General features: G+C 38.1%; 1 protein-coding gene across 12 annotated transcripts in view; it reads left to right on the top strand.

Annotated features, from left to right (window-relative positions):
• ptprt (protein tyrosine phosphatase receptor type T) overlaps nucleotides 1–27,776 on the top strand; it is a 304,970-nt gene that overhangs the window by 268,230 nt on the left and 8,964 nt on the right. For 8 of the 12 annotated variants that reach the window (XM_063473699.1, XM_063473700.1, XM_063473702.1 and 5 more), the window contains 11 exons: nucleotides 8,292–8,368; nucleotides 9,819–9,855; nucleotides 10,334–10,431; nucleotides 10,752–10,868; nucleotides 17,269–17,423; nucleotides 21,298–21,433; nucleotides 23,860–24,009; nucleotides 24,158–24,331; nucleotides 24,424–24,561; nucleotides 24,943–25,068; nucleotides 27,166–27,329. In XM_063473699.1, the coding sequence (XP_063329769.1) occupies nucleotides 8,292–8,368; nucleotides 9,819–9,855; nucleotides 10,334–10,431; nucleotides 10,752–10,868; nucleotides 17,269–17,423; nucleotides 21,298–21,433; nucleotides 23,860–24,009; nucleotides 24,158–24,331; nucleotides 24,424–24,561; nucleotides 24,943–25,068; nucleotides 27,166–27,329 (1,372 nt within the window). The remainder of the gene's footprint in view (nucleotides 1–8,291; nucleotides 8,369–9,818; nucleotides 9,856–10,333; nucleotides 10,432–10,751; nucleotides 10,869–17,268; nucleotides 17,424–21,297; nucleotides 21,434–23,859; nucleotides 24,010–24,157; nucleotides 24,332–24,423; nucleotides 24,562–24,942; nucleotides 25,069–27,165; nucleotides 27,330–27,776) is intronic. The other 4 variants (XM_063473709.1, XM_063473701.1, XM_063473710.1 and 1 more) reach the window with 1 other exon arrangement.

Consider the following 27,776-nt stretch of genomic DNA (forward strand, 5'->3'; position numbering starts at 1 on the left):
CAAACAGCTGGAAACAGCATCTCGAGGCTTGTGTTTGTGTGTATTTGTGTAAGTCGACAGCATTCTGTGTTGTTTGACACATCAGCTGCAGGGAGCTCTGGTCTTAATAGGCTATTACACACTATAATACCCCCCAACACACTCACACACTCTTCCATCCATGCTGAGGTACACACATGCATAAGTTGCTGACAGTGGAACAAATACATCATTTAAGCACAAAAAAGCCTATTGAAATTTGCTTTTAAAAATGCTCATGCACAAACCTGTCAGGATACATCCCAAAAAAATTTACCAGAACATAGAACATTTAAGGAAGAAAGGGGAGACGGATGTTCACACACTTAGAAGCTGCTCAGTCTCTCTCTAACCCATATACACACTTACACTCAATCACACATGCTATTAAATTCCCTAATGCCTTGAGCCGGTCTGACAGCGGAGTGTATTCCGTGAGTGAGTTGAGCTCCATAGGGAGTTAACTGATTAAGTATATCTGTGACAGACACAATCCCTGCTTAGTAGCTACTGAAAAGAGAGGCGAAAAGAGCAGGAGGAAGAGAAGAGAGGAAAGGGAAGGGAAGGAAGGAGAGGACAGAAGAGTAAAACATCTTGTTCAGCACTTTCAACTTGCTACTGTGAGCATGTTTGTATTTTTCTCAGTTCAATCTGTTAAAGAGGACATAATTCCTAACAGGTTTCCCTGTTTTCAACAGTGTAATTAACAAGTAACTTGTTGTGTTAAAGTGTTAGACTTTGTTTTAAACCATTTGTTTGATTTGCTTTTGCTTTTTATGAAAATGTAATATCACTAAATAACCTTAAGGCTTCTCTTTAATTCTCTTTTAAGTATTTGAGTGTCAAACAGGTAAAGCAATTACATTGTGCTCCATATACTCATGATCCCTTGACCGCTATCATCATCACAGGAAGTAGAAGAATCAAAGGGAAAGGGGATATTATTTATAAAGAGGTTATGGAATGTAGCATAAGTTTCCCATCATGCTTCTCGTCTGTAATAGTGCCACTTTATCTCTCCAGCATTGAAAAATATAACCTAATGGGCATACTGAAGCGTAACGCTCTTTATTCTCAAACAGCAAGATCTTTTATATTTTTTAGCTGTCTTCAGGCAGCTGGAGAGACACTGGAATATTAAAGAGCCAGTATAGAGGGTTTTACTAACTCATATGCTCAAATGACCGTAATGTAATATCTGCCGGAGGTGAATAAAGTTTTGTTCAATATGAATAACTCAGTAATTACTTTGTCGTCCTGTCTTTGAAACAAAAAGAAACCCACAAGAAAGAAGAGTCTCATCTGTTTTAACTGAATTAATTTTCCCAAATTAATCACACGGCTATTCAGTCCAAGATTGTGCGTTTTGATTGGCATTTAATTAAATTGTAATTTTGAACCAAATTATATCATGGTCAAATTATGTGTGATGACTTGTTTCAGAGTTAGTGAAGGTAAAAAACAAACAAACATAAAAAACTCACTTACTGGATACAAATACCAGAAGAAAATGTTCCATTCTTTTGTACAATGCAGTATTCTCAGGGTTATCTGTGAGAGCTGCTGTTTTAAAAGACAAAAGAGCTTTGAAAGTTTAAATAAAATATCTTCATAAGCGATGATGTGTGATCTTGATATGTGTTTATTCTAGTTTCCAAATGTGCTCCAGGTTAGACCATGCAAAGCAGAGGTACTGTTTTCAGTGGTGGGTGGCCTTATATAACCTGAATAATTTTTTTGCCTCATCAAGCCTGAACAATTTAGGGTGGTCACTGGCCTTTTAAAGCAATAAAAGGGCAATATATTCATGAAACTGGAAAATAATGACTTCATAGATTATCCCCTGCTGATATTTGCAGTATATTTCATGGGTCTTACTTTTGGTGGTAAGTAATAAAAAAATGTATCTTGACCTTTGATTTATAGAAGAGAGCAAAAAACAGCTGCTTGTGTTTGCTGTGGTACAATAGCAGTCATTAGGGCTGGTGGCTCCTGCTCATTTTATTTGTGTACAGCCCCCATGTGCAGTGCATACCATCTGATCTGATGTCTCCAAATTACAGCTCTCTCCTGCTCTGGTAAATTTGCTAGAGATAAAAACAAGAAGTCTATATTGTTTGGCCTTTTCCTTACCCCCTCAAGTTAACAAGTCCTCCCCAACAAAACTTTGGCAGTGGCTGCTGGAATAATGGCAAGATTTTGAAAATAGAAGACAGAAATGAGACAGAAAATGGAACCAAACTAAAAGCAGAGAGTAGATAGGAGATGAGAAGAGAGGAAAGTAGAGAGGGGAGTTGCAAGGTTATGAAGATAGGGCGACTCAGCAGAAGAGTGGAGCTCATTAATGAGTAATGGGTTCGTGACACTTTGCCCTTGGACACCACAGCGTCTGATGACTTTGTTGTTACTCCAATGCTACAGACACCAACATGAGGCTGAGTGCACATATCTTCTCTACATTTTATGTCTCCATCCATATCTAGATGTAAGTTAGAAAGACTTCAACTACACATTTTTATATTGGGGTTAAGACTTTGTATAATACTGGAGTTAGTATTAGGTTCTTATTGCCTGAGTTGCCTGAGCATGAGGTTTTAGTTTTACAGTTAAAGTTCACATATTTTTCACAATTTCATTATTTTATTTTGCGCATCTAAAGCTTCTTTCATTCTCGTAGTGTACATTAACACCATCATCCTTCTGTCTGAAAAACATTTGCCTCCTTCAGAAAAGCACAGTCTGGTCTGATGCTAGAAGTGCTGCCTTAGAGGTGTCGATTGCTTACAAAATCTGGAGTTCACCCACAAAAGTTTCGCCATGTGCAAGAGGCATTCTTATTTGAGAACAATAGCAAATTAGCCACTAGTTGGTTATTATGCTAGCGTAACAGAAATTAATGTAGATTTGTTAAAGAAGTGAAGCCTAAATTACAAACAGGGCATTTCATCTAATAAAATGTGTTGTTGTTGGGTGAAAATGACTTCCTTCGCCTAGTTGTTGGGTTTTATAATTGTGCAAACCTTTTACATGAATGAAAAGAGAAAAAACTACAAATATCTGTAATATCTGTGCCTGCAAATGTAATCATTGAAGTGTGTATTTGAGGTTGTCTTGGTTCTAACAAAAGACTTTCTTTTGCTTTCAGAATCAGTTGCTCCTGCATGTATGCGCACACAGTGTATATCATACTAACAAAAAGATGTCTACAATTCTCTTTCTCCCACTCACTCACTCACACACTCAATGATACACACCCCATCAGCCTTTTCAAGCCTGTGCCCCATGTCCACATCTGTAGTGTTTTCAAGTCAGTACCTCCTGCTATTTGAGCCCAATTAGAAGCTCCCCTCCCTGTGCAGGCTAGTGGGAAGGGCCCCTCCCTTCTTTCCTCCAGCCTCATATCAGTGGCTCCTGTGTTATGACAGCCTCTGACACTAGCCCTGCGTAATTATTGCTGTCTGAAGTAGCAAGATGGCATGGGGAACGAGAGAGGGAGGGGGGGGGAGGAGACAGGTAGCTGAAAGAAGACCATGGAGGGGGAGAAGTGAGGAGAGGAGGAGGTAGACAGAAATGGACAGGATCAGCAGAGAAAAGGAGGAATAGAAATCGAAGAGGCAGATGAGAAACGGAGTAAAAGAGGGAGAAGAGAAGTAAGAAAAAGACAGAGAGGGAACGAGCAGACGGCTGGCAGACTACCTCCTGTTGTGTTTGTTTTTACATGCTGTGTATTTGTGTGTGTGCGTGTGTGTGTTTGACTGAGAGAGTGAGAGAGTTGAGAGCGTGAGTGTGAGTGCGCTGATAGCTGATGACAGAATCTTGTACCAGCAGAGTGGAGTCATGCTGCCATCATTGTTGCTGCCCAGCCAGAGCTGCAAAATTACTCTGATAGCAGTCATACAAATAATTCTCCTCAAGGTGATCCTAAAAGTGATAATCAAGGTGTTATATGTTGTTATTCTAAGAATTTGTACTGTATTCTGTGCTTTAACTCAGTGACATTACCTGACCGTGTGGATGAATAGTCTGCAGTTGAGGCTTGTCATTTTAATGCAGTCCTGGGGTAATCCCTACTGACGGTCATGACCTTTCTATGCGGTCGTCTTTTCATATTAAGTGATCATGAAACCCTTGGTTCTGTAATTGTAATTTGGCCAAGGGATGCAACAGAATTCAGGGATAACCCCGAGTGCAGCATTTTGTAGATGTTTACACAAGATGTCACTTAGTTTATTAAGTTTATGTTGTTCAGTCACAACATGTTGTACACACAGGCTAAATAGTACATATAAATTTCACAGTCGAATGTACAATATAATCAATGAACAGGCTCAGTCTAAAGCAATGTTTACATATGCCGAGTCCACATTCTTTTCGTTAAAGCGTCCCTAATTTCTGGAAAAAAATACAAAATAAATAGCAAATCAGCAAAAGCATGTACAATCAAAGATGTCTTTGCTTTCATACTTACATTTATTTTCATTTTTACTCTTCTGTACTGAAACAAATGTCTGCAAGAGTCTACATGAACGGTTTAAATTCCAAAGTTTCAGCTTCTCAACATTACTGAGACTGCACTAAGCTCATAGATAAACAGCTTATCACAGATGTAAAGGTTGGCCAGCAACTGATTCCATTTGAGAGCTAAGAACTTGAGCTAAATACATCTACACCATGGTCTGGCTATTAAAAGCACCATTTTTGAGAAATGTTTTACCAAAAAAAATGTGCTTGGAGCAACATAGCTCATCTGCACATTTGAGCCTTATAATAAAGCTAACTCAGCCTATTAAGTATGAATCACATACTTAATAGGCTGTGTGACCATTCTGCGATGGGCTATTTGTGATGTTTTTTTGGTACTTGAACTTTGAATCACCATTAAAATTATCGAATGTTTTTGTTCCATTTAAAAATTATATAAAATGACTGTCCATGTGATGTCAAATTTTCTATTCTACTCTGTGACAAAATTAACAGAATAAGGTGTTAGGTGATAGATGCGAGCTATGACACATTTTAGTTGCTGAAATATTAACGTTTTTCTCAAATTCAGCATGCAGACTGCATATTTTTACATTTTGGAGACTGTAGAGAATTATTTACAGCAATGATTAATGAAACAATAAAATATTAAAAACTTTGATGGTGTAGGCTCAAACCTGCTGGACATGGACACGTATGTTAAACAGTGTTTCTGAGAACTTGTCTCTCTCTGTTAGCCCTGCAATAGATTGGCCACTTGCTGAATCAGAGATGGGTTTGGCTCATTCGAATTGTAATTGAATAGGAATTTAAGAAAAATGTACGGATCTTTATTTTCCTATTTTTTTCTTTTGTCAGAACCACTAGAAATGGGCAAATGAGCCACAAGTAGCCAAAAGTCCTAGCTCTCACTGAAGATTTGGACCTATGTTATGATCTTTATCAACAAATGGTGTTTGTTCACTTCTTAATTTAAAAAGTAGTTAAAAAAATCATATCAGCTTTAGCGTCATCTAAATAAATAGTACACTGTTATGCTTTCCAGGATATTGTTCAGCTGCTTGGCAACATCCTTATTACAGAAAATCCAAATACATGTTGTATGTTCTAAATGATTTTGCTTGTTAAAAAATGTTCCAACGTTAACGGTCTCTGCAATTTTACCCTACTTCTGAGTATGTTTACTCCGCTGCAGGCCTCATTTTGTGCCAGCCATGAATGGAAATGAATTCACACATCAATTCTAAGATAGTCATCAAAACAAAAAAAAAATGTTAATGCCTTTTTAACATAATGATTGCTCCCATGCAACTCTATAAACACAGAGAAAATGGTTTCCATTGAATGCATGAGTCATCAACCACACAGTAGATCTGCTAACATAAAAGCTTTGTTTCTGATGCAATTTAACAATTTACAATTTGAATTAACAACTTAATTCAAAATGGGTAAAAAATAAATCCTGCAGAAATACTAGAAGTTTAATTCATGGTTTCAGTTGCTATATTGTTACATTGTTCCATCCCAAGCATTCTCAATTGCTACCACAGTTCAGAAGTGTAGGCTGGTCAACAACCAAACATGTGCGTCATTTTATACTAGGATGACGACCAGGATGACAGAAATATATATGAGATGCCATTTCATAGACTGAAAGGTAACAACATTCCACATTTCTCCTAGCCTCTTATGTTATTTATCTTTATCTTATACTTGCCAACTACACGTGACATAATTTTTACCTCTATTCTGCTCTTGTCTTCTAGTTTTCTTTGTAATATCTCACATTTACCGACCTGCTCTTTTCCATTTAGTCTGTATTCGCTTTCTTTTTTTTTTTCAAAAAATTAAAAACTTTCAAGAAGCAGTGCAATTATTCTTATTTGTCCCCATCATCTGCAATTACCTGCTGTTGCTATGTTACAACTAAGTTTAAAAAGAAAAAAAATCAATGCCTCGCATTACACTTAATAACTCGTATGTGTCCCAATGCTATAGATAGCTATTATACAGCCAAGAACAAAATAATTGACACTCAAAAAGAAAAAAAAAACATTTTCATCATGGTGACATGGACTTGGATAATGAGGATGAACAGTGAGTGAGGTGAGAGGTTCTGCTGTTATGATTATTACAGATAGTTTCTGAGGTTAAAATATATATTAAAATTCTTATACGTTGTAAAAAATAGTCCCGTGATTATCAATTTATTTATTTATAATTTAATTTATTATTATTAGTTTTTTGGGACTTATGTGTCGAACCTTCACTCTGTCTTCATAAACTCCTTGAGATATAACAACTTGTGTTTGTATATGTGCTTGTGTTATTTGAATATGTGATATTTCTCTACTTGGATTTCTTTTAACTCTTTTTAAAACTGTGCCATCTCTAGACACTTACTGTCGTTGTCCAAAAAAATGGACATGCCTGCAGAAAACAGGAGATGCTGACATGCTAAAGAAGCAGGAAGAACAAACAACAAAGACAAGGAGTTCCATTCTAACAACCGTGACTGATAGAGAAGAGGAGATATAAGTCTCAGGGGACACAAAAACAGAAAAAACAAAACAAAACAGATACGCTAATAGTAAGGAATTGGAAATAACAATGTCCTATCAGCAGCCACCCATGGACTAATCCATGGGTGGCTGCTGATGGGATGAAAGTTGGAAATTGATCTGTGCGAGGGCGTCTGATGTTGAAAAATCCAAAACATCTCATGACTTCAGAAACATCACTGAAGATGCATCCCAGCGAGAGCAACTAAGATGTATCTTACACACATTACATGCGAGAAATTGCCAAAGAAATGACTCTGGATCCCACTGTTACCATTAGCGATCTTCAGACAGTCGTGGACAAAATCCAAGCGGTTATAGAAAAGGAGGACGGATTGCAGCTTTTATTGACAAATGGTGCCTGCTGGGTCACATTACTATGAAGAAGTACAGTTGCAGCTTGCACTTTGAACTATTATCTCTGGATTATGTCCACAATTTCTGTTGATTTTACTATTCCAGCAACTATTTCAAAGCAGAAGAGAAGTCCAAAGCCATCTTTTTTTCTCATTCGGTGATCACATGTCACTGTTTGCAAATGGTACAGTAGACATTTCATTTGAACAATTTGTTCAACAGCTTTTACAACTAAAAGGAATCATTGCATAGTAACCAAAAAGGCCTGTGAGACAAATAACTCTGTGTTGCTTGTCATTTGGTAGTAAATGCAACAGCATTTGCTGACAGAGGCAGCAAGTAATAGAAACAGAATTTGTCCCATCATCCTGACTTATGCAAATGATATTTGTCATAAATCTGCACTGGGGAGTTATGCACAAAATGTTACTTTAATACTTTTATGTGTTTGCTTCTGTCATACCCATTCAGATCATCTGAATGGAACTGCTCTGAGACCAAATGAACTAAAGTGGGGGAAAAAAACATTTGAAATGAAGTGTCTAAATAAAACTATACCAAGGGAACTGGGGATGTTTGGTGTTTCTGGATGACACAATTTGACTTAGCTATCTTGCTTAGTCAAGATTAACTAAAGGTTAACTACTCAGGTAAAAGAAGCCAACACTGACTATTAACAGGAGACAGGACTTGATCCATCAACAATTACAAAGAACAGGCAACAGCAGCAGGAAAAGTGCACTTACATTTGTTGTTTGGACTCATAACCTTGGGCCTGGTTAGTTAGTTCCCCCTCCAGTCAGTTAGTTTTTCCGATCTGTGGGTAAATGTAACTTTAGGCCTGTTGTATTTTTGTGCTATCTGATCCCACAGACGATCACACCAGAGTCCGACTGCAGTTGCTGGATGGAGACCCGCACTCTGACTACATCAATGCCAATTATATTGACGTGAGTGTTTACACAATTACACTGCATTACAATGCACACACACACTGTAGTGATGATCCAAACAGTGAGTCTTGTGATGCTTGTGTAGGAAACCCTCTAATGTATTTACAACTTCATCATATGCCAGCTGTAGTATTTGCTCCTGTTGGTAGCTGCTTCTATCACTTGGTTGAAACTTGAGAGACGTCTAACTTGGAAACCACACCCTTTGCCTCACAAATAGTTATTTTATGTGAGTTTCATTGACATTGTGTGCTCACAGGTTGTAATAGTCTCATTCTGTGTGGATGCCCTGGATATCAAATAGTATGGATGTCAGTCAGTCAGTCAATAGTATGGATGATGTCATATTCTCAGTTTTAAATCGGATGCAGACACCTGCATCTGCACACAAACAATATTGCTTGAAATTTGTACTAGTGAATCAGGTCCTTAGTTAAGGTTACCACAGCAGATAAAACCATTAGTGTTGTTTTTTTCCCCCCTTTGGATTCCATTCCTTCCCCAACGGGCACATAAAAAAAATGAAAAGGGGGAAAACATACCCCCCTCCTTGTTTACCCTTTCCTCCTTTAATTACATCAGTCATTCCATCACCTCCCACTGTGTGCCCCTCTTATTACCTTTCCTTATCCATCCATCCATCGTTCGTTTTTACTCCCTTCCTCTCTCCCCTGCAGGTATTGTGCTTCACTTATTGATTTAATCTCCTGCTCACAGCTTACTGTTGTAATGGTAGTCTTAATAAATCTGGTACAAAATCAGTCTCCCAGACTAGATTTTTTCTTAAGAAGAAAAGAAAAGAATTGAAAAATTAAAACACATCCCCCCGTGAAGATAACGTCATGCTCACAAAGTGATTCTAATGGCAAAGTGAAAGTGATAAATGCTTTTATCTCAACAAGGTTATCCATCTTATAGGGAATCATGATGGGACAAGAGAGAGAAATAATCGCTGGTTGGAGACTGGTGTCTTTTTATCCAGCAGAGGGAAAATTTAGTGACTGGAAAAAAATGAAGGATAAAACATGGAAAAAACTGAACGTGAAGACAAGACAAAGAAGAAGAGTGAAAGATGGTGAATGAATGAGAAGATGACTAACAACGAGTAGAAATGAAGTGGAGAAAACGCAACACAATTGGGAGAAACTGAATGAAAGAATAGGGGAGGAATTTTTTAGTATATTTTGCTTAAAAATGCAAAATGTAACACTTTACCTAACTTTGGGGGAGTGAAAAGGAAAACAGTCGAAATAGGGGGAGATGGGTGAAGACTGATTACCTGGAAAAAATAGTGAGTAGGAATGAGAATTCTTGGAAAACAATGTGCTAAAAATAGAGGAAATTTGGATGTTGGATAGGAAAAATAAAGAATATAAAGAGACAAATGGATATGACGAAAGTGTGGAGATATATATTTTTTTATTGCTTCCTTTTTTCTGTCTCGCAGGGGTACCATAGACCCAGACATTACATCGCCACACAAGGTAATTAAACTGACGTGATAAGTGTGTGTGAGAAGCATTAATGCGTGCTTCCACATTTGTGTAGATATGAATGTGTGCATGTGATCCTATTTGTGTGCGTGTGTGAGTACGCGTGTAGGAGCCACCTGGTAAATGTCGTCCTCTCGGACTGGAAGGCTATTACCACAACCTCCTAAATCTAAACTGCCGTATAAAACCCCCCTGACAAATTTAAGACCCCATTACCTCAAACCCCCAAACTACTATCTGGGATTGATGGTGTTCAAATACATGTGTGTGTCTGTATGGGTGTGTTTGTGCAAGTCTGTACTACCAGTGCTGACATTTTTACGTGGCATTGGAATGAACATATGCTTATTTACACACCTATGTCTGTGTGCTTGTTTATGTGTATCAAAATGTTTACACCTTGTGTGTGTGTGTGTGTGTGTGTGTGTGTGTGTGTGTGTGTGTGTGTGTGTGTGTGTGTGTCTGTCAGGGCCCATGCAAGAGACTGTGAGGGATTTTTGGAGAATGGTGTGGCAGGAGAACTCGGCCTCAATCGTCATGGTTACAAACCTTGTGGAAGTGGGAAGGGTGAGTTTATCATCCAAGCAGCTCCAAAAATGTGTGTATTAGAAGTAAATAAAGTATATGTATATCTGTGTGTGTGTGTGTGTGTGTGTGTGTGTGTGTGTGTGTGTGTGTGTATGTATATATGTATGATCTAGTTATATTTACTGTTGTTTTATCTGGAGCTCTAGGTTTTCTCCAGTCACACTACTGAATTACTTTGAGATGCCATCTAGTGATTTCTAATCAGTATCATCTCTGCCTCTTGATGCTCATGGGGGGATAATGAACACCACGTAAGGCATATTTTAAAACACAGTGACAATGAAAACGATCTTTTTCAGGTGAAGTGTGTTCGTTACTGGCCTGATGAGACAGAGGTGTACGGAGACATCAAGGTGACCCTCATAGAGACTGAACCACTGGCGGAATATGTCATACGGACGTTCACTGTTCAAAAGGTAAACAAATAAACTTTATATTTAATGGCAAGAGTATATTTTTAATTCTTTATTCAATAATCCAGGAATCATGCCATGGTCAATTCCACTGAGAATGTAATTAAAATGAAAACAATAGTTGTTAAAAAAGTGAGAATTATTCCACATTCAGGACTTCAAATACCAGTTCTACCAGCAGCTTTAATTGGAAATATGAAGATTTAACTTTCCTGCTCTGAAAAAGGGATGAAGCTGTTGATGTCTTTGTCATAGTGTTTATCCTGCATTTTAACATTGAGTCATGATGTCACACCAATTTGCTCTGCCCCACAAGGCCTGTGATGGGATTTGAACCCACTCATGCTCTCTAGCAGCGTATTTACACCCCATTGTAGCATGTATTGCTTCCATATTTTGTAAAGCCCAGACCTAGATTACCATTACAGCCAATATGTGATTGGGATTTAAGGCAAGTGAGCTCTGTTACTTGTTTGCTTCTCACTGTTTAAGAGGAATCTTGAAAGCATAATCTTGGCACTTGTAATCAGGCAGGAGGGATTTGAGAGGAGAATAGATGATCGACGAATGTAGTTTCATTGTTGTGATGTTGTTCTCCAGGGCTCTGCACACTGAATGCAAAAACTGCAGAAATGCACATTACAACAAGACAGAGGCTGTGATCCAAAATCCTTTATCTTTCGAGCGACTTTCAGTCTTGTTTTTTTATTCTCGGTCTCTGTTTGCCTGTTCCATTGTTTTTCCTTTTCTCCTTCATTTTACTTTCTACCTCTTTTTGCTTGTTTGAGTATAGAAAGTATTTACAACACTCAAATCTTGCTTATATAAATATTTTACTTGGGAGTCAAGGGACAGAGGTTGATCTTTAGGCCCATTATCATTTTAATACTATTTATTTTTTAGAATAGATACCTATCTTCTACAGTTATTACACATTATAATACATGTTCCTGACTACTCTTGTGTGTTTTCCATTCGTTTTTCTTCTTTTTATACCTCAGTGTCATTTTTCCTCTATCCTCTATTTCCTTCCCCCCTCAGTCGTGCAAAATCAGCTTATAAAGACAAGTCTTGAAGTGTTTGCTGTCAGCTCATTTAGCAAGCCATTAATCCATACCACCTCTGAGTGCGTGCGCGTGCGTGTTGAAATTCAAAGGAAAGCTGATCTCTAAATGCCTGTCGTTTGACAGTATGCATAAATACTTACAAACACACATCAGACACTTGCTAATTCAAATTCTCCATCTTTAAAATTCAGTGGGTTTTTTCCACTGTGTGTGAGTGTGAAAAACAAAGAGAAAGCAAGACAGAGGGTATGTGGGTTCTGTGTAACAACTAAATAGCCTCAGTTGCAGTGAATAATGAGAATAAGAGCTTAATGAAAAGGTTTATTAATGGCACATCCAAAGAGATTAACTGAGCACTGAGGAATAGAGGGTGACTAAGTAAGACTAAAAGAAAATGTGTGCAAATGTGTGCCTGTGAGTGGGAGAGAAAAAGAGCTAAAGATGCAGGATGACAAAAGGTAGCTCATCTTTGAATGTCAGAATGATAGCAGCTGTGAAAGAAAAAAGTAGCATATGTGAGTATAAAACTTTCTGCTCAGCAGCTTAAGCAGCATTCATTTCAGTGTTGATGTTTTATGTGAAGTTGAAAATTTTGCTATAAATGAAGCGGACTGTAAAGTAGTTTTACTGTCTCTGTTCTTAACTGTGCAGCCTTGACATTAGCAAGGAAGTTTCCAGAGGTAGTCACAGCTGCAGCTGGAATGAAAGAGTACTACAGATAGTACTGTATGTACACAGGTGGATTTTTAATTTTATTTATTTTATTTTTTTTTTATCAATTTTTTCAAGCCAACAAGGGCTTGTTCGCCAATGTGCTAACACCCAAAATAAGATTAATGACACTCATGTCAGGAGACCGCAGTAAACTGAAGACCACAGCAGAGGCCAAACTCAACAGGACTCACGACTCACAAGACTAAAGTCTAACAAAAAATTGCTTTGAAGACCAGCATACACATATCAGACAGGACATATGAGTCATTTTTCAACTGAAACTATAGTCCAGTGTAATAAATTGTAGGCAGTTGACATCTGTGTAGCAGCCGTTCAGAGTGAAAACAGCAGTTTGAAAAAAAAACAAGGGTAGTAAGGGCTTGTACTGGTCTGCAAGATTAAACACAGTCCAGAAATGTTGGAGTAGTACAACAAAGTGCTCTTCCTCAAATGAACGAGAAGATGCTTCTCAAGTGGCTCCCGACAATCAATATTTTGCCCAGAATGTTTTTTTTCTTCTGCGTAGCTTAGCTGAGAAAAACAGTTTAGGATCAGCACTTCAAATCTGCCAAATAAATTAAATACATTCTTATTTCTTCCCTATCAGTTATGGTACTTTTTGATCATTTGCCATCCTGTATAACATTAATCCATTTCAAAGTTTTTTTCATGAAAAATAACACAGTATTTGTAATTAATTTAATTCCAACTTTTTTCTCACCGATATTTTGTTGTTACAGTACTGTACAAAAGTCACTCCTTATTTCTTGAATTTTGCTTTCAAGGGATCAGACCATGTCATTTTTAAAGTGTCTTGAGCAATAGTTCCCTAGACTTTTCTCAGGCCAGTGTTGTGTCTACACATATTGTTCTTACTACAAGCCTGTTACAACAGCATTTCTTGAGTTGAATAATTCCAAGGAAGATACAACTTGACAGGCATTTGGCAGGTATTTTGCACCAACAAGGTGATTTCCAAAGACCTGTTAGCTGAAAATTTAAGAAAACTATACAAGCGTAGGACAAACTGGAAGGCCTAAAAACAATCTTCAGTAGATGAAAAGCATCTGAAAGTCATGTCCTTAAGAAATAGGAAAATAGGAGAAATACAGAAGCTTTTAGTTGATTCATTTTCTGTTCGCCAGAGAAAAAAAGCCATTCAGGGGAGAAAGGGGTATTACACAAGAACTGGACTAAAAATCAGTGTTGAAGGGATCAATTTAACTTTGAAAGTTTCACTTTCAGTTTGCAGTGAATGTCTACGACCGTCTGTAAAACACAGTGGAGGCTCTGTCAGAGTTTGGGACTGCGTTTTAGCCAGTTGTGTTGGAGATTTTATCAAAACTGAGTTATCTGGTAAAGTATCAGATTTGAATTTAGAATACAATACTATCACTCTATACACTAGAGTATATGGAAAGCATCTGATTGGCACCAGCTTCATATTTCAGCATGATAACCATCCCAAACACACAGTCAATGCAGTCAATGCTTACCAGGACAGAAGAACAGATAATGAAACATTATCAGTCATAGACTAGCCTTCCCAGACCTCAACATTATTGAATCAGTGCAGAATCATCTTGACAGAGAATGGAACAAACAGCAGCCAACATCCAAAGAAGAGCTTTGGAATGTTCTTTAAGAAGACTGGAAAACTATTCCTGAAGACTACGTCAAGAAATTATTAGAAGCATGCCTAAACGAGTTCAGAAAAAGGTGGACATACCGAATACTGACTTTCAAACTTGTTAGAATTATATTAAATCTGTTTTTCCTTATATACTAGCAAAATATAAAGAAATGATGAATGAATCAAGACATTTCCACAGTGCTGGTATGTCGCCATGACATTTAACCTCAACTTTTGAGGCTAAGCATACAGTCTCTTTTTTATTTTCTATGGAGGGTTTGAAGTGCTGGACTCATATTTAAGTGATTATAAGGAGGACATGACAGCATAAGAGATTGTTGTGGACAACAAATTCCAGTGTCAGGATGAACTCCCCCTTACGGTGATTACAGGCTGTTCCAGACACCAAAACAAATTCTAACAATAAAAGATACGTAATGATTGTTGATGTCAAATAAACCTTTCTAAAATGTTGTCACATAGATTTATATATGTGTTTCTTACAGAGCAGAGGATTTGCAAAGTATAAACGAGTCATGTTCACATCTTCTGCTAAGACAAGTAACATGAGTACCAGTGAAACGGAGACTGGATTTAAATGCATTTGAAAATGAGGGATAATTTCAATCCATTAAAACATTTATTTTTTATGTATCTATTGCAATTAGGGTTAGAGGAGTAGGGAGAGCTGTTAAAGTGTTCTGAGTTCCTCATCACCAATTTCCAACATTTCAATACCAGTGTTTTATTTTTTTGTTTTATTTTTATTTTTTTTCGTTTACCCATCTCTGTGTCTCTAGCTCTGTTGGACTGTTGTCTATTGATTTAGAGAAGTAATTTTAACATCACAGGAGTGCAAATCAATGGAAAGTCCAGTTATCGCCTTGCGGTCTTCAGTTTTTTTCCCTTCTTTTTCACTTCAAGTCTCTGTCACATACGTCGCGTGTCCATGTTTCTCTCCTCGATCTTTTCCTTCCTTCTTTTTTCATCATATTTGTCCTCCTTCCTGTACTCCTTCCTCAGCCCACCACTTCCTACTCTCTTCCTTAACCTCTGCTCTTTCCCACCCAGTCTCAGGTTCTTAACACCAACCCCACTTCCTATGTTACCCGTGCTTCTCGGGTTATTATCAGATAGTCTGTCACAACAAATAATTCAATACAACCTTGTATATTACAGAGCCAGAATGGAAGACGCAGTTTCATTTCAACTCTATTCTTAGAGAGTAACTGAACTGGGGAGGACGTGACTGAGCCCCGTTTAGTTTAGAATAATATAATAGAATCGATCGGTTTGAATTATTAGAGCAGAAGAGTGCAGTATTATAGAAAAAAATTGAACTGATGGAAGCTGAAGAAAGGATTTAAAAAATACATTTCTATATCCAGTGAGGAGAGATTCAGTTGAACCACCAGGATATGCAGGTCAGAACTCAAAATAGGAAACTTGAGGCGAGATCCCTCTTAGCCTTCTGATTGCCTCGTGCAGGTGGCATACACTTTCAAAGTTATACACTGTCAGAATACATTATGCCTTCAGGGGAGTCCTGAAGCTTTAGTATAAGGTGTGTGATTCCCTGGAATCATATTCCTAAATTAAAAAAAAAAGACTTTTCACTTAAATTCATATTGATGAAAGAATTGCCGTGTTGGCACTGTAACAACGACACAAAGGTTTCATTTCCAATAACCCCTGACTGTAGGATTCCAATGTGTTCTTTGCTCGAGTTGTTATCAGATGATAACATTTCAAAAGAAATGGGCGGAAAAGAGAAAAATGTATAATGCTATTCCGAATTGTTCGGATAGGATTGGCTTCTGTGGATGTGGCCTTACTTTTTGCTTAATACGCAGTTTCATACAGAGTAATGAGAATACAGTTTTCTTTCGTAACTCAATATTGGAGACAATATATAGAGTCATAACAGATTTTTTTGACTTCGAGCCCTCAAATGCAGCCTGTCTGGGGATCCAGACTTAAAGTAATTCTGTTTCTTTATCTGATAAGCATGAACCTACTGCACACCACAGTCCTGAGACTGTATGTCCATGTTTCAAGGAAGCAATGTTATGTGAGACTTCACTGCTATCTGTTAGGTATCATATGTCATTGTTAGCATCCTAATACTCCAATTGTAAGATGAGGAGATATTCTGTAGCTTATGTGTTTCTGGAAAGCACATCATGAAAATGTCAGGATCCTGTCACACACATGTTTTGTCATTTTGTTATTTTGTAATCTGCACTTTTATATAGCAGACTGTTTCTCTTTATATCTAAGAAGTGGATTTTCCAAATTATGTTTTATCTTAATCCTTTTTATAACCAACGGTATCTTGTTTATACATTTGAAACTTATTTGGTCTGTCATGCAGCAAAACTTTTCTCAGAAACAAATGTTGTTTAATTAAAACACATCCCATATTTAAATGTTTTCTGTTATCGCTGAGCACTTCATACAATAACAAGCAGTCGGATAATTGCTAGATATTCAAAAATCTCCTTGTAAATTGGGCAGCTGAACTGAACCGTGGCATTTCTTCCTGCAAGTCTTTCCCAAAAGGGCCATCATGAGATTTGTGAAATCAATTAATCTTTTTGTAGAGCGAGATGGCCTTCAGTTTCCTCAAATCTCCCCTGTAAATTAGGCAAATGAGCCACAATAAGTCTTCCTGCCTCTCATTCCCCGAAGTGGCCCGAAGTACCATCTTGACATCCACGATGAGATTGATTTATTTTTCATCTGAAGAGGCATCAAGGCCCCCATATTCCTGAAATCCCTGCTGTAAATTAGGGTCCTGAACCATGATATGTCTTCTTGTCAGTCTTCCCCAAAAGAGCAATGAAACAGTTTGTAAGATTCAGCCATTTGTCATCATCAAGAGGCAAAATGGCCAACACTTTTCATGAAGAGACAGACTCTTTTCGTGAAACTGCCATTATGAAATATGCTACTTAGCATAACATCTCCCTCTGTGCATGTTTTTCAGAAGGGCCATCATGAGATCCGTGAACTCCGTCAGTTTCATTTCACCAGCTGGCCCGACCACGGCGTTCCGTGTTACGCCACAGGACTGCTTGGCTTCATACGACAGGTCAAGTTCCTCAACCCTCCAGATGCCGGACCCATAGTGGTACACTGCAGGTAAGCGTACTTACATAGAGGACACAGAGGTTTTGTACTGAAGATAAACTTAATTCCCTGGCGCTGCTGGTCAGTGGCTGCACGGGCAAGACAAGGACAAACAAACAGCCATTCAGATGCATAGCTCACATTTCTTGCTTATCACAGGGAAAGGCTCTGGGTAAACAGTAATGATCAAATGACTATTGGTATTTCTGTTACAAAATCATCTTTACAAACCTTGGATTGTTTTACAGCATTGGCCTAATTGTGATTTGGCAGATCTGAAAATATCCACGAGTTATTTTTGTGGTCTTATGAGTCATTTTAAAAGGCTTCTGACTAAACAATCAGTTTGGATAGTTCGTCAGAAGCCCCAAAATATAAGACTTTATCTCAACCTAAATCTAAGAAACACTTCTTTCCACTGGCTTTTCTTCCAGAACTCTTTTTTTTTTTTTTTTTTTTACTTTTTTATAGGTTCCCCTTTTCCTTGTCAATTAAGACAATAGGACAAGGTATGATTACTGTTGTAATCTCTCAAACACGTCACCCTTTCTTTTCTGTAGCTTAGATCAATAGTGCTAATTTTTAGAAAGTGAATAAAAAGTTTTAAGTTAAAAAAGAATTTCATCTCCTATCTCCTTTCACCCATACACCGCCATGAAAAGTAGGAGGGGGGAAAAAGTGATAGTATTAGGATCCCCATGGTGATACTATATTTAACCTCAATGTTCTGTTCTTTATGGGATGTAACAGGTCACTTCTGGAGCCAGGTGCTCAGCTGGCACAGGCATTAAAAGGTCAGCATTCTGACAAGCTATGAAAAAAAGGTTTTGAGTAGATTCCTCATCTTGTCTCAAGCATTTAAATTTAATTATTCATTTCATGGCCCACCTTGATACAACACATAGCTTTAGAGTTTTATTCCCACAAAGAGAATAAAATGACTAACCTTGCCATGGTTAGTCCTTAATGGAATCAAAGGACCATCATACTATATAGCACTTTTTCTAATGTCACAGACCTCACAGAGTGCTTTAGACTACAAGCCACATTTAATCATGCATCCATACAGTGATTTATTATATGCACTTTAGCTATCACATATAGCTGGCCAATTTAGAATGACCAGTTAACCTAAACATGCATGTCTTTGGACTGTGGGAGGAAGCTGGAGTACCAGGAGGAAACTCAGAAGATGCAGACTCTACACAGAAAGTCCCATACAGTCACCATTGTGATTCAGAGATGAATAGGTATAATTTAACCAGAAATTGTATGTGGAGCACAATACAAATTTTTTTTTTTTTTTTTTTTGCTGGAATGAAAGATGCTTTTGTTCAGTTAACTAAAACTAACCATTTGGATAAGTCTTTGGAGCTTCCCACTAACAAACAGCAAACCTGGTTGCTTGGCAGTCCCTTGCCAAATTAGCCATTAGACAGTAAAATGATGCATGAATATTGTTTTATCTGTATATTCTCAAGTTGCCATCTTTTTAGCAAATACTATAAATCAGCTTGTCTAAGGTTTGGGAAAGATGTGTGTTACAACTAAAAAAACACTTGGGATTATTAATAATGGAAAAGTCAAAAGAGACACACACTCAAAGAACAAAATTGGACACACAAACAGAGAATGAAAAAAAAACTGGACGGACAAATGAGGCGAGCAGACACATAAAAAGACAGCCATAGTATGTGGACAGGCAGGCAGGAAGTTATGGCAGTCACTTCCAATTTCCGGGGGCACTCTGATGCTATTGGCCTGTGTCATGAGGCTTTCAAACACGCACAAGCACACACACATAGAGGCCCAGCAGTATTCTGGTCTCAACATTAATCACAGAGGTTGACAGGTAATCTGCCGAGGCGCCCCCTCCTCTTCTCTCTTCAACTTTCTATCTTTCCGTCCCTCACATCTTATCTCTCTCTCTCTCTCTTTCTTTTCTGTTTCTTCTCTCGCGCTGTCTTTCGCTCTCTCTCTTTTAGCTGTCTCTGAAAACTGTCAGCGGAATTGTAAATTGAAAGATGGGTTTTTCCCCTCCCTCTACACCTCATTCTCTCAGTTTCCGCTACATCCCTCCATCCGTGCCTCCTTTCCTCCCTTGATATCTCCCCCGTGACGGCCACTTCTATCACTCCCAGTCGCTAAACTCTTCCAACTATTCCCTTTCCATCCCTCTTTCCCTCGCTCTTTCAGTCCATCCATCTGTTGGTTTGCTTGTCTGTCCATATCTTCCCTCCAGGCATTGCTGTTCAGAATGTGTCGCCTCAACACCTGACATGGGCTACTAAAGTCTCCACATACTTATGCTTGTCAGTTAGAAAGTGAAAGAGAGCAATAGAGAAAGGCTCTACCTTCATACTAAACTCCATTAACATTGCTGAGATTGCAAAGTTAATAGGTTTTTCTGAGTTACAAAACTCGGAGGTTTCACAGCGTATTTCTAAAATATAGTAACAAGATATAGTATACCTAATTTTAATTTTATCAGCCATTCCAGTGAGCATTTACTGATCTGATAAGAACACAATAGCCCAGAGTACTCATTCATTGGAAACAACTTAGAGTATTTTTTATTTATTTTACTATTTATTTTACTTTTCTTCTGGAAAGAGTTTAAAACAACAATTTATTACAATTATAGGCAATTATATACAATTATTATAGGCATAGGCTCCAGCCTATTCCGCTATTGGATTAGTGGAAGAAAAAATTGATCTTTCTCATACTAATATCATCCTGTACTACTACATGTAAATATGCTTTTTTACCTGGCTGATGCTAATTTCCATCTTGAGGTAAGAGAACTCAGAATTTAAGGTTAGGTTCTGAGTGTGTTATACCTGCTGGAACAGACCCCAGGTGTGGCTTAGCTTAGACTCTGTGAAGTCACTGTATCTAGCAAAGAAATGAATCCACCATGCTGTATTTTTTTCTTTTGTCTTTATAATTTACTCGATAACAGTTGTATTTACTAAACTATAAGATACTTGTAGGCAGAAGGGTTTTTTTTTTTCACTTTTCGCCCCCCAGTTTGTCAGTGTTCTTAGGGCCAGATTTACTGAGAAAAGAAAATTAGCATAATGCTGCAATAAAAAAAAAAAAAAAACTTTGACGGGAGTGGAAAGTTGTGCGGGTGAATTAATACCAGTGCAGCAATTTATAAAAACAGATGCACTCATTTCTCTTAAAAAAATGATCAAAGCAACCTATCAAGACTAATCCTAATGAGATGCCTGGGAGACTGCTAACTACACAAACGTACAGCACAGAAACACTTTATAACTTTAACAGTATAGGAAAACTTTAGGTTTTAGCATACATTTTGCTGCCAAAACAAAAGAGATATTCAGACCAGAGAGAGAAACAGGAAGACAAAATGATATGCTCTGATACAAGGGCAAAATCTTCAGTCAGATTCTGACCTTACTCAGGGGGTGCTCAGTAAAACTGGGAAGCCGTTCTCTGGATGACTCCAGACAGCTCAGACAGAGTGCAGGATTCATCTTTTCCACTGCATAAATCTGTGTGTAACAGCCCTTCACCAATTTTTGTGCCGTGAAAGGGAAGCTCCTACAAATACATATGCAATATGGCTACCCAGAGATCTGACTGCGTTGTTTAAAAAAAGAAAAGAAAAAGAAAAACACTAAAAATTATTAGAAATTAGTCTGTATGTTAGTTGCATTACCCAAAATGTCAGTGTTGAAGGCTTAAAAGTGATTGGTCTTACTGAAGGATATGAACAGGTCTCTCTTGTAAATGAGACATTGGGTCTCAGTGGGAGTATCTGTATAAATAAAGGTTAAGAATAAAAAAATTAAGTTGTTCATTATTACAATTTTGTTAGATTGAGAGTATCATGTTTGTTTATGATTGTCTCCAGTGCCGGTGCAGGGAGAACAGGCTGTTTCATTGCAGTGGACATCATGTTAGACATGGCGGAGAATGAAGGCGTGGTGGACATTTTCAACTGCATCCGAGAACTAAGGTCACAACGAGTCAACATGGTTCAGACAGAGGTAAGTGTAATCATGGAAAATAGATATAAATCATAGGCAAAATATCAATGGCCATGACAATTTGCATATTAATGATCAAGCAACTGACCTCACAGCCCATTGTTCATTCAGTGCGCTGGTTTCAGTTATTGTGCAAATGTACTGTTTATAAGGTTGGGGAAACCTGCAGTCAGCTGAGACTGAAGAAGTCACTTGGATGAGTGACGAAACATTGAAGATGCTACGTCTAGATGAACAGAATCAACCTTTTGGGGCATAGGCAAAATAATAACTAAACACAGATGATGTTGAGTCTAGTTGGTCAAAACAAGTGGGTGTTCAGGTACGGCAGGCTGCTGGGTTAGACAATCATGAAAAGTTATGCATTATGGATTTTAAATTTTTCAAATAAAGTGTGGAGATTTTTGGTTCATGTTAAAATAAATCATCAGCACCTACTGTAATTATTATTGACTTGAGTTCTACAGAGGCTTTCCATCAAATTTTGATTAGCACATACTGGATACATTTTCTACATTAGCAAAGCATCTAGATACATTGCACTGAAGAAAAAACAACATTAAGGTTCATTCCCTTCCAGTACCATATGTCATTTTGTCTGCAGTTGTAAGTTTGAGATGTAGCATCGCAAAAAGTAAGACAGTATGGAGTATCCCAGGACTTCTAGCAGTCATCTATGATTTAATGCAGTTAGATTATTATATATTGAACATTAAACATTAAACATTCTCTGAATATCAGATGAAAACTAGTACAAAAACTCACACAGATATGGTATGCACCCAAACTCAGATCAAACAAACACAAATTCAGACATAGACAGTTTTAGGAGAGTTTTGTGTCAATATGTGTATGTAATAGCTGGTAAGAAATATCAGAGGTGAGATGTAACATCCCAGTCAAATAGATTGTATTAATTTATTATTTCTATAACAGATGACATGGGAGAGATTTGGTATATTGTCTGGTACTGGTGTAGTCACAACTATACAACAAGTTAAGATTTGAAGTGGCCAAGCATAAATCAGCACTGTTCAGTATTCCCAAAATACGGATGATGTTTCCTAAAACGTTCTGTCTTTGCTAGCTGAGTACTTGGGTTACTATCCTTTACATGGTGTCGTAATTTGTTCTAATTTAGTACTATCAAACGTTTTAAAGAGTCTGCATTTTCAAATGTTGGGTATTCCATTTTGGAACAGCAGCGTTCATTTCTTTTCTAAAGCTACCTTAAGCCGACCTAATCCGTTCCGCCTCTGCATTCCATTTGTGTTACTGATGAAAACCTTGCATATCCAAAAAGTCAACTTTTCCAGGAATAAAGAAAAACAGCCTCATTTTCAGACTGACAGCTCAAGCTCAGAGTATGAAATTGACTTTTGAATGGGTTTTAGAAGTGCCAGGTTCAGAAAAGTTACCTAGGGCATCACGTTGAGTGTTTTCAAATGACAGCAGTGGTATAAAAGCTAGTTTTGTGTATGTGTGTCTGTCTGTGCACATTCACGTGTGTTTTTATGCCTCTTGATACCAAGTTAAATGCATCCTGCCCTGTCTTTTGAATATGTGTGGGAGCAATTTGTGTCAGTGTTGAAGCTGCTTGATGCTATTATAATCCTGCTCCACACAACACAAAGCAATTAATCTTTTAAAAGGCACAGGGGAAAGAAGAGTGTGCGTAAATGTTTCAGTGAGTATGTGACGTGCATGTGTGTATACATGTGTTTTTGCGCGCAATTGTGTCTGTGCATGTCACTGGCATAGGTAATGGCCAGGAGAGGTCATTTCAGTGATGCTTTTAAAGCCTCTTCTCTGCTCCAAGGGCAACAATTAACATTCAACAGAGAGAGACCGAGAGATAAAACGAGAAGCAAATTGAAAAAGCGAGCGGCAGCAGACAAACACAAGTGTGAGAGGAAACGAGCAACAGAGAAATAAAAACGGAGCCAACCCCAGATAAAAATGCAACGATAGGGGGACAGAAAGAGAGATAGAGGTAAATTAGCATGCACGGTGGCTGCTGTAGCTCATGGTAGCTGATGCATTTAGCGCAAGCTAGTGATTTGGAACACAAAGAACATACTTGAGCCAGACCACAGAGGCACCACTAGCAAAGCACTGTGCCCTTTTAAATCACTTTCAGGCTCCTACAAAAGCACACGCATGCAAATAATGTTCATACACAAAGCAAACAAAAGTTGTGTTCACATTGGAATGTTTGAGTTTGTTGTCAGCTTGAAAAGACTTAATGCAGCTTTGCCCGACTGCATCATCTATTCCAGAGGTGTCATTGCTTACAGCTACTGTGAGGCACTGTGGTCCAGTCCAAGGGCTACAGGCAGGTTCAGCACTGTTTGCTTGCATAAGCCAGAGTTTTCTATTTCAGTGAAAGAAATTTTGACTCCAGAACTCATTTTGCTTTGGTGCAGGAGCAGTATGTGTTTGTTCACGATGCCATCTTGGAAGCATGTCTGTGTGGAAACACAGCCATACCAGTGTGTGAGTTCAGAGCCATTTACTACAACATCAGCAGGTTGGACCCACAGACCAACTCCAGCCAGATCAAAGATGAGTTCCAGGTGAGCACGCATATTCACACCCGTTTGTTTTTTGTCATTTTTGGGAACACTCACCACACGTGCATTTGAACAACACCCTAGCTGATAATGTGAATGTGTGGGTTCAAGTTAGGTTGAAGGTTCAAATCATTGCTTTTCTGCCCATCAGACTCTAAACATAGTGACCCCTAGAGTTCGTCCAGAGGACTGCAGTGTGGGTTTGCTACCCAGAAACCACGACAAGAACCGCAGTATGGATGTTCTACCAGCAGACCGATGCCTTCCTTTTCTGATTTCTGTGGATGGAGAGAGCTCCAATTACATTAATGCTGCATTAATGGATGTAAGTTTTTGTTTAAATGTCTGATTATGTATGTGTAAGCTTATCATAGTTTGTATTGTGCTTTTTGATTGTTATTCGTTTCACCATTCTAGAGCCACAAACAGCCAGCGGCCTTCATAGTTACTCAGCATCCTTTGCCCAACACCATGGGTGACTTCTGGAGGTTGGTGTTTGACTACAACTGCTCCTCCATTGTAATGCTCAATGAAATGGATGCAGCACAGGTACAGGTACACACACACACAAATCTACAAACATGTTCTGTACTTATTTTGGTCTAACTAACAAAAAGACACTGGACATCAGCACCTGAAACTGGCTGCACTATCAGATAGCCTGATGAATGTATCAGAGTTGATTTTTTATTTACTCTATTACTTGTCTCTCCCATTTATTTCTATTTATTTCCATTTGTAACTGATTTGTAACATGGGCTACAGCAAGGATTCATAGCTCATGGATCTGGCCAAGAAGTAAAACCTATCCCACTTACTGGAAAGAAATGTCATGTGAATGTACTTGTTCTAACTGGTGGACTTCATTTTCTCCAACCCATTCTTATTTTCTGCATTTTGTCTTTTTCTTCCAACCTTTGTGTTTGTTTTCTAAAGTTATGTATGCAGTACTGGCCAGAAAAAAATTCATGTTGCTACGGCCCTATTCAAGTGGAGTTCATATCTGCAGACATCGATGAGGATATCATCAACCGAATCTTCAGGATCTGCAACATGGCTAGGGTACTAAACGTTTACATATTTAATACAGTACTTCTTTTATTTTATATTTAAGTTGAAAAAAAATTATAAGATTAGATGTTTTGCATGTAGAACATCTAAACATCTTCAGTTTGTCTTTAGTTGGTGTCCTGGAACACACTTTGATAATTTCTCTTTTTTTGTCTTCTCTTCTCCTCCTTGACAGTTTTCAAATTACGAGTTCATGGCTAGATTTTGTGGTGCATTGCTAAATTCAAAGTCATGGAGCGCCTTAGTGTTTTAAGGCCTCTTCTTAATAAAATATGTGTTGTGGATTTCAAGGGACTCTATTATTTGACAAATGAAGCACTACTTTCCTGACACTTACTAGGAATACAAAATGTGTTTAAAGTTCAAGTAAAAGCAATAGATAGTGAAACAGTATACCGTGGAACACACCATAACAATACAGCAAAGGCATTTTTTCATTGCATGCGACCTTTACTACACAGTAGGCAGTTGGCAAAAGGATATATTGGAAAACCAATTTATGGCTTCTCTTTTGCAGCAAGGCTACCTGAGTCCTGGTTTGGTGACTACATAGAAAAAATGATAGTGATGTTGAATGTGGTACAGTAATGACAGTTGTTTTTTGTTTTTTTTAACTCTACCTTTTTATCCTCCTCTTCCTTTTCTTGTCTTCTCCAACCTCTATGCACCTTTGTTCCCTTTTCACTTCTATTTCTCCTTTTCTTTTCCTTCCTATCCTCTTGCCTCTTCTTGTTACCCTCTTTTCATCTCATTTTCTAACTCATCCATGACCGCTCAACTCTAGTGGTGCCTTATCATCTGCATGTTCCTATGTATAGCACTTGGAGAACTCCCCGCTACCCTGCTATCTATATTCTCTCTCTCCTTCTCTCAAACACATCAGCAGTCTAGTGTGAAATGGCTCATATCATTGCCATAACAGCACATCTCACACTGCGAGAGCAGCTCCAGCCTAGCCGAGTCTCTATCGCCAATCGCTTAGCCATCAAATGAGCAGAGAACAGTGAAAAAGTGGAAGGGAGAAAATGTTCGCAAGAAATACGTGACAATACAAAGAAATAGGGGGAACAGAAAAGTAGAATGAAGACACATAAATGCAGGGTACAGAAAATATTTTAGATTAGTGTTAATTGGTATAAGAGACTGGGTAATTTAGAGAAAGATGGACGTAGAGTAAAGGAAAGATGGAAGGGGAGAAAGTAAATGGCAGGTGCACTGAAAAGACAGGGAAGGAAAAATGGTATAAAAAATGATACTGCTGAATTTGTTTGGTTTGTGTGTAAATGTCAATGTGCATATGCATTTGTGACAAACATCAGTAAATCAGTCTGACAGTGATGGTGGGTTTTGGTATTTTACTTGGTGCATGCCACTTGCCTTGGGCTAGACAACTGAAAATATGCCATGTCTGCCATGAAATTGAATTAAACATAACAAGCTAAGGTCTTTGTTGAATCCAAGCCTATTTCTTTTGAAAAGACATTTGTTCAAAACCAGGAACTAATTGGAGCACAAAAGCCTGATTACATACAAAATGTGTTTTATGTATCAGTTTAGCAAAATACTTACTTGGGTGGCACAATGATGGCAGTGTCTCACTGGAAGAAGGTCCTGGGTTTGGATCCAACGACTTGTTTTGTGTCCATCTCTCTGTATTGGTATTATGACTAGCAACCTGTGCAGGGTATGCTGCTTTTTGCTCTTTGCCCAGTGGGATAGGCTCTAGCCTCCTCATAGTCTGTAACCAAAAAAGTGGCTAAGAAAATGAATGGATGGATAATATTACCAAATGAGACCACAACTGAAAAACCAACTCTGTATTTGTTATAGTTGACCAGCTTTTCATCCAACTTTCCATATCATTTAAGCACAAACAGACCTGTTAGATGCAGATATATTTTCTAAAGGGAGCCAGTGGGTTTCATTGTTCAATTTTTGGTCTTAATTCTGAAAAATGGTAGCTTTAGCAATATCGCTGTGCATGAAATTGAAATGGAATTCCATGGAATTACAGCATGATGTTGATTGTTGTGATAACAGCTATGTCAGCAGTGATCAAAACCCTAATCTTCACGTTTCTCTTCTTAGCCACAAGATGGTTACCGCCTGGTGCAGCACTTCCAGTTTATTGGCTGGCCAGCCTACAGGGACACACCTCTCTCCAAGCGCTCCATCCTGCAGTTGGTCAGGAGATTGGCTAAGTGGCAGGAACAATATGACGGAGGAGACGGGAGAACTGTGGTACACTGCCTGTAAGTATAGTCACACAGACACATGCAGACACAAATAATAGAAAACGTGATGAAATAGTAGACTGGAACAGTCACTGCTCAGTGAGATAACAGATCAACATGAATGGCAAGACAAATCTTCCCTTAGAGTGTGTGTTTGTGACAGACAGAGAGGGAAGATGATTATAAAGTAAGCTGTGCACTTCTATAAAAGAACACATACACACTTTTAAGACAGATATTCACACACAAAAAACACTTTTTGTAGGTTTTGTACATGTTGAGTACCATTTCATGCTTTATGTTGTTCCACTTATCTGTCAAATATACACTTGCCTCAGACTCAGCATTAATCTTGTGCTGGAAAGCCATATATATTCACTACTGATGTCAAAACGTCTGAAATGTCGGTTCATAAATGCTGTGAGACTTGTTATGAATTATTTTCATTAAATATAAATGAGGCTC

The sequence above is a fragment of the Pelmatolapia mariae genome, linkage group LG5 (genome assembly GCF_036321145.2).
Source record: "Pelmatolapia mariae isolate MD_Pm_ZW linkage group LG5, Pm_UMD_F_2, whole genome shotgun sequence".
Lineage (NCBI taxonomy): Eukaryota > Metazoa > Chordata > Actinopteri > Cichliformes > Cichlidae > Pelmatolapia > Pelmatolapia mariae.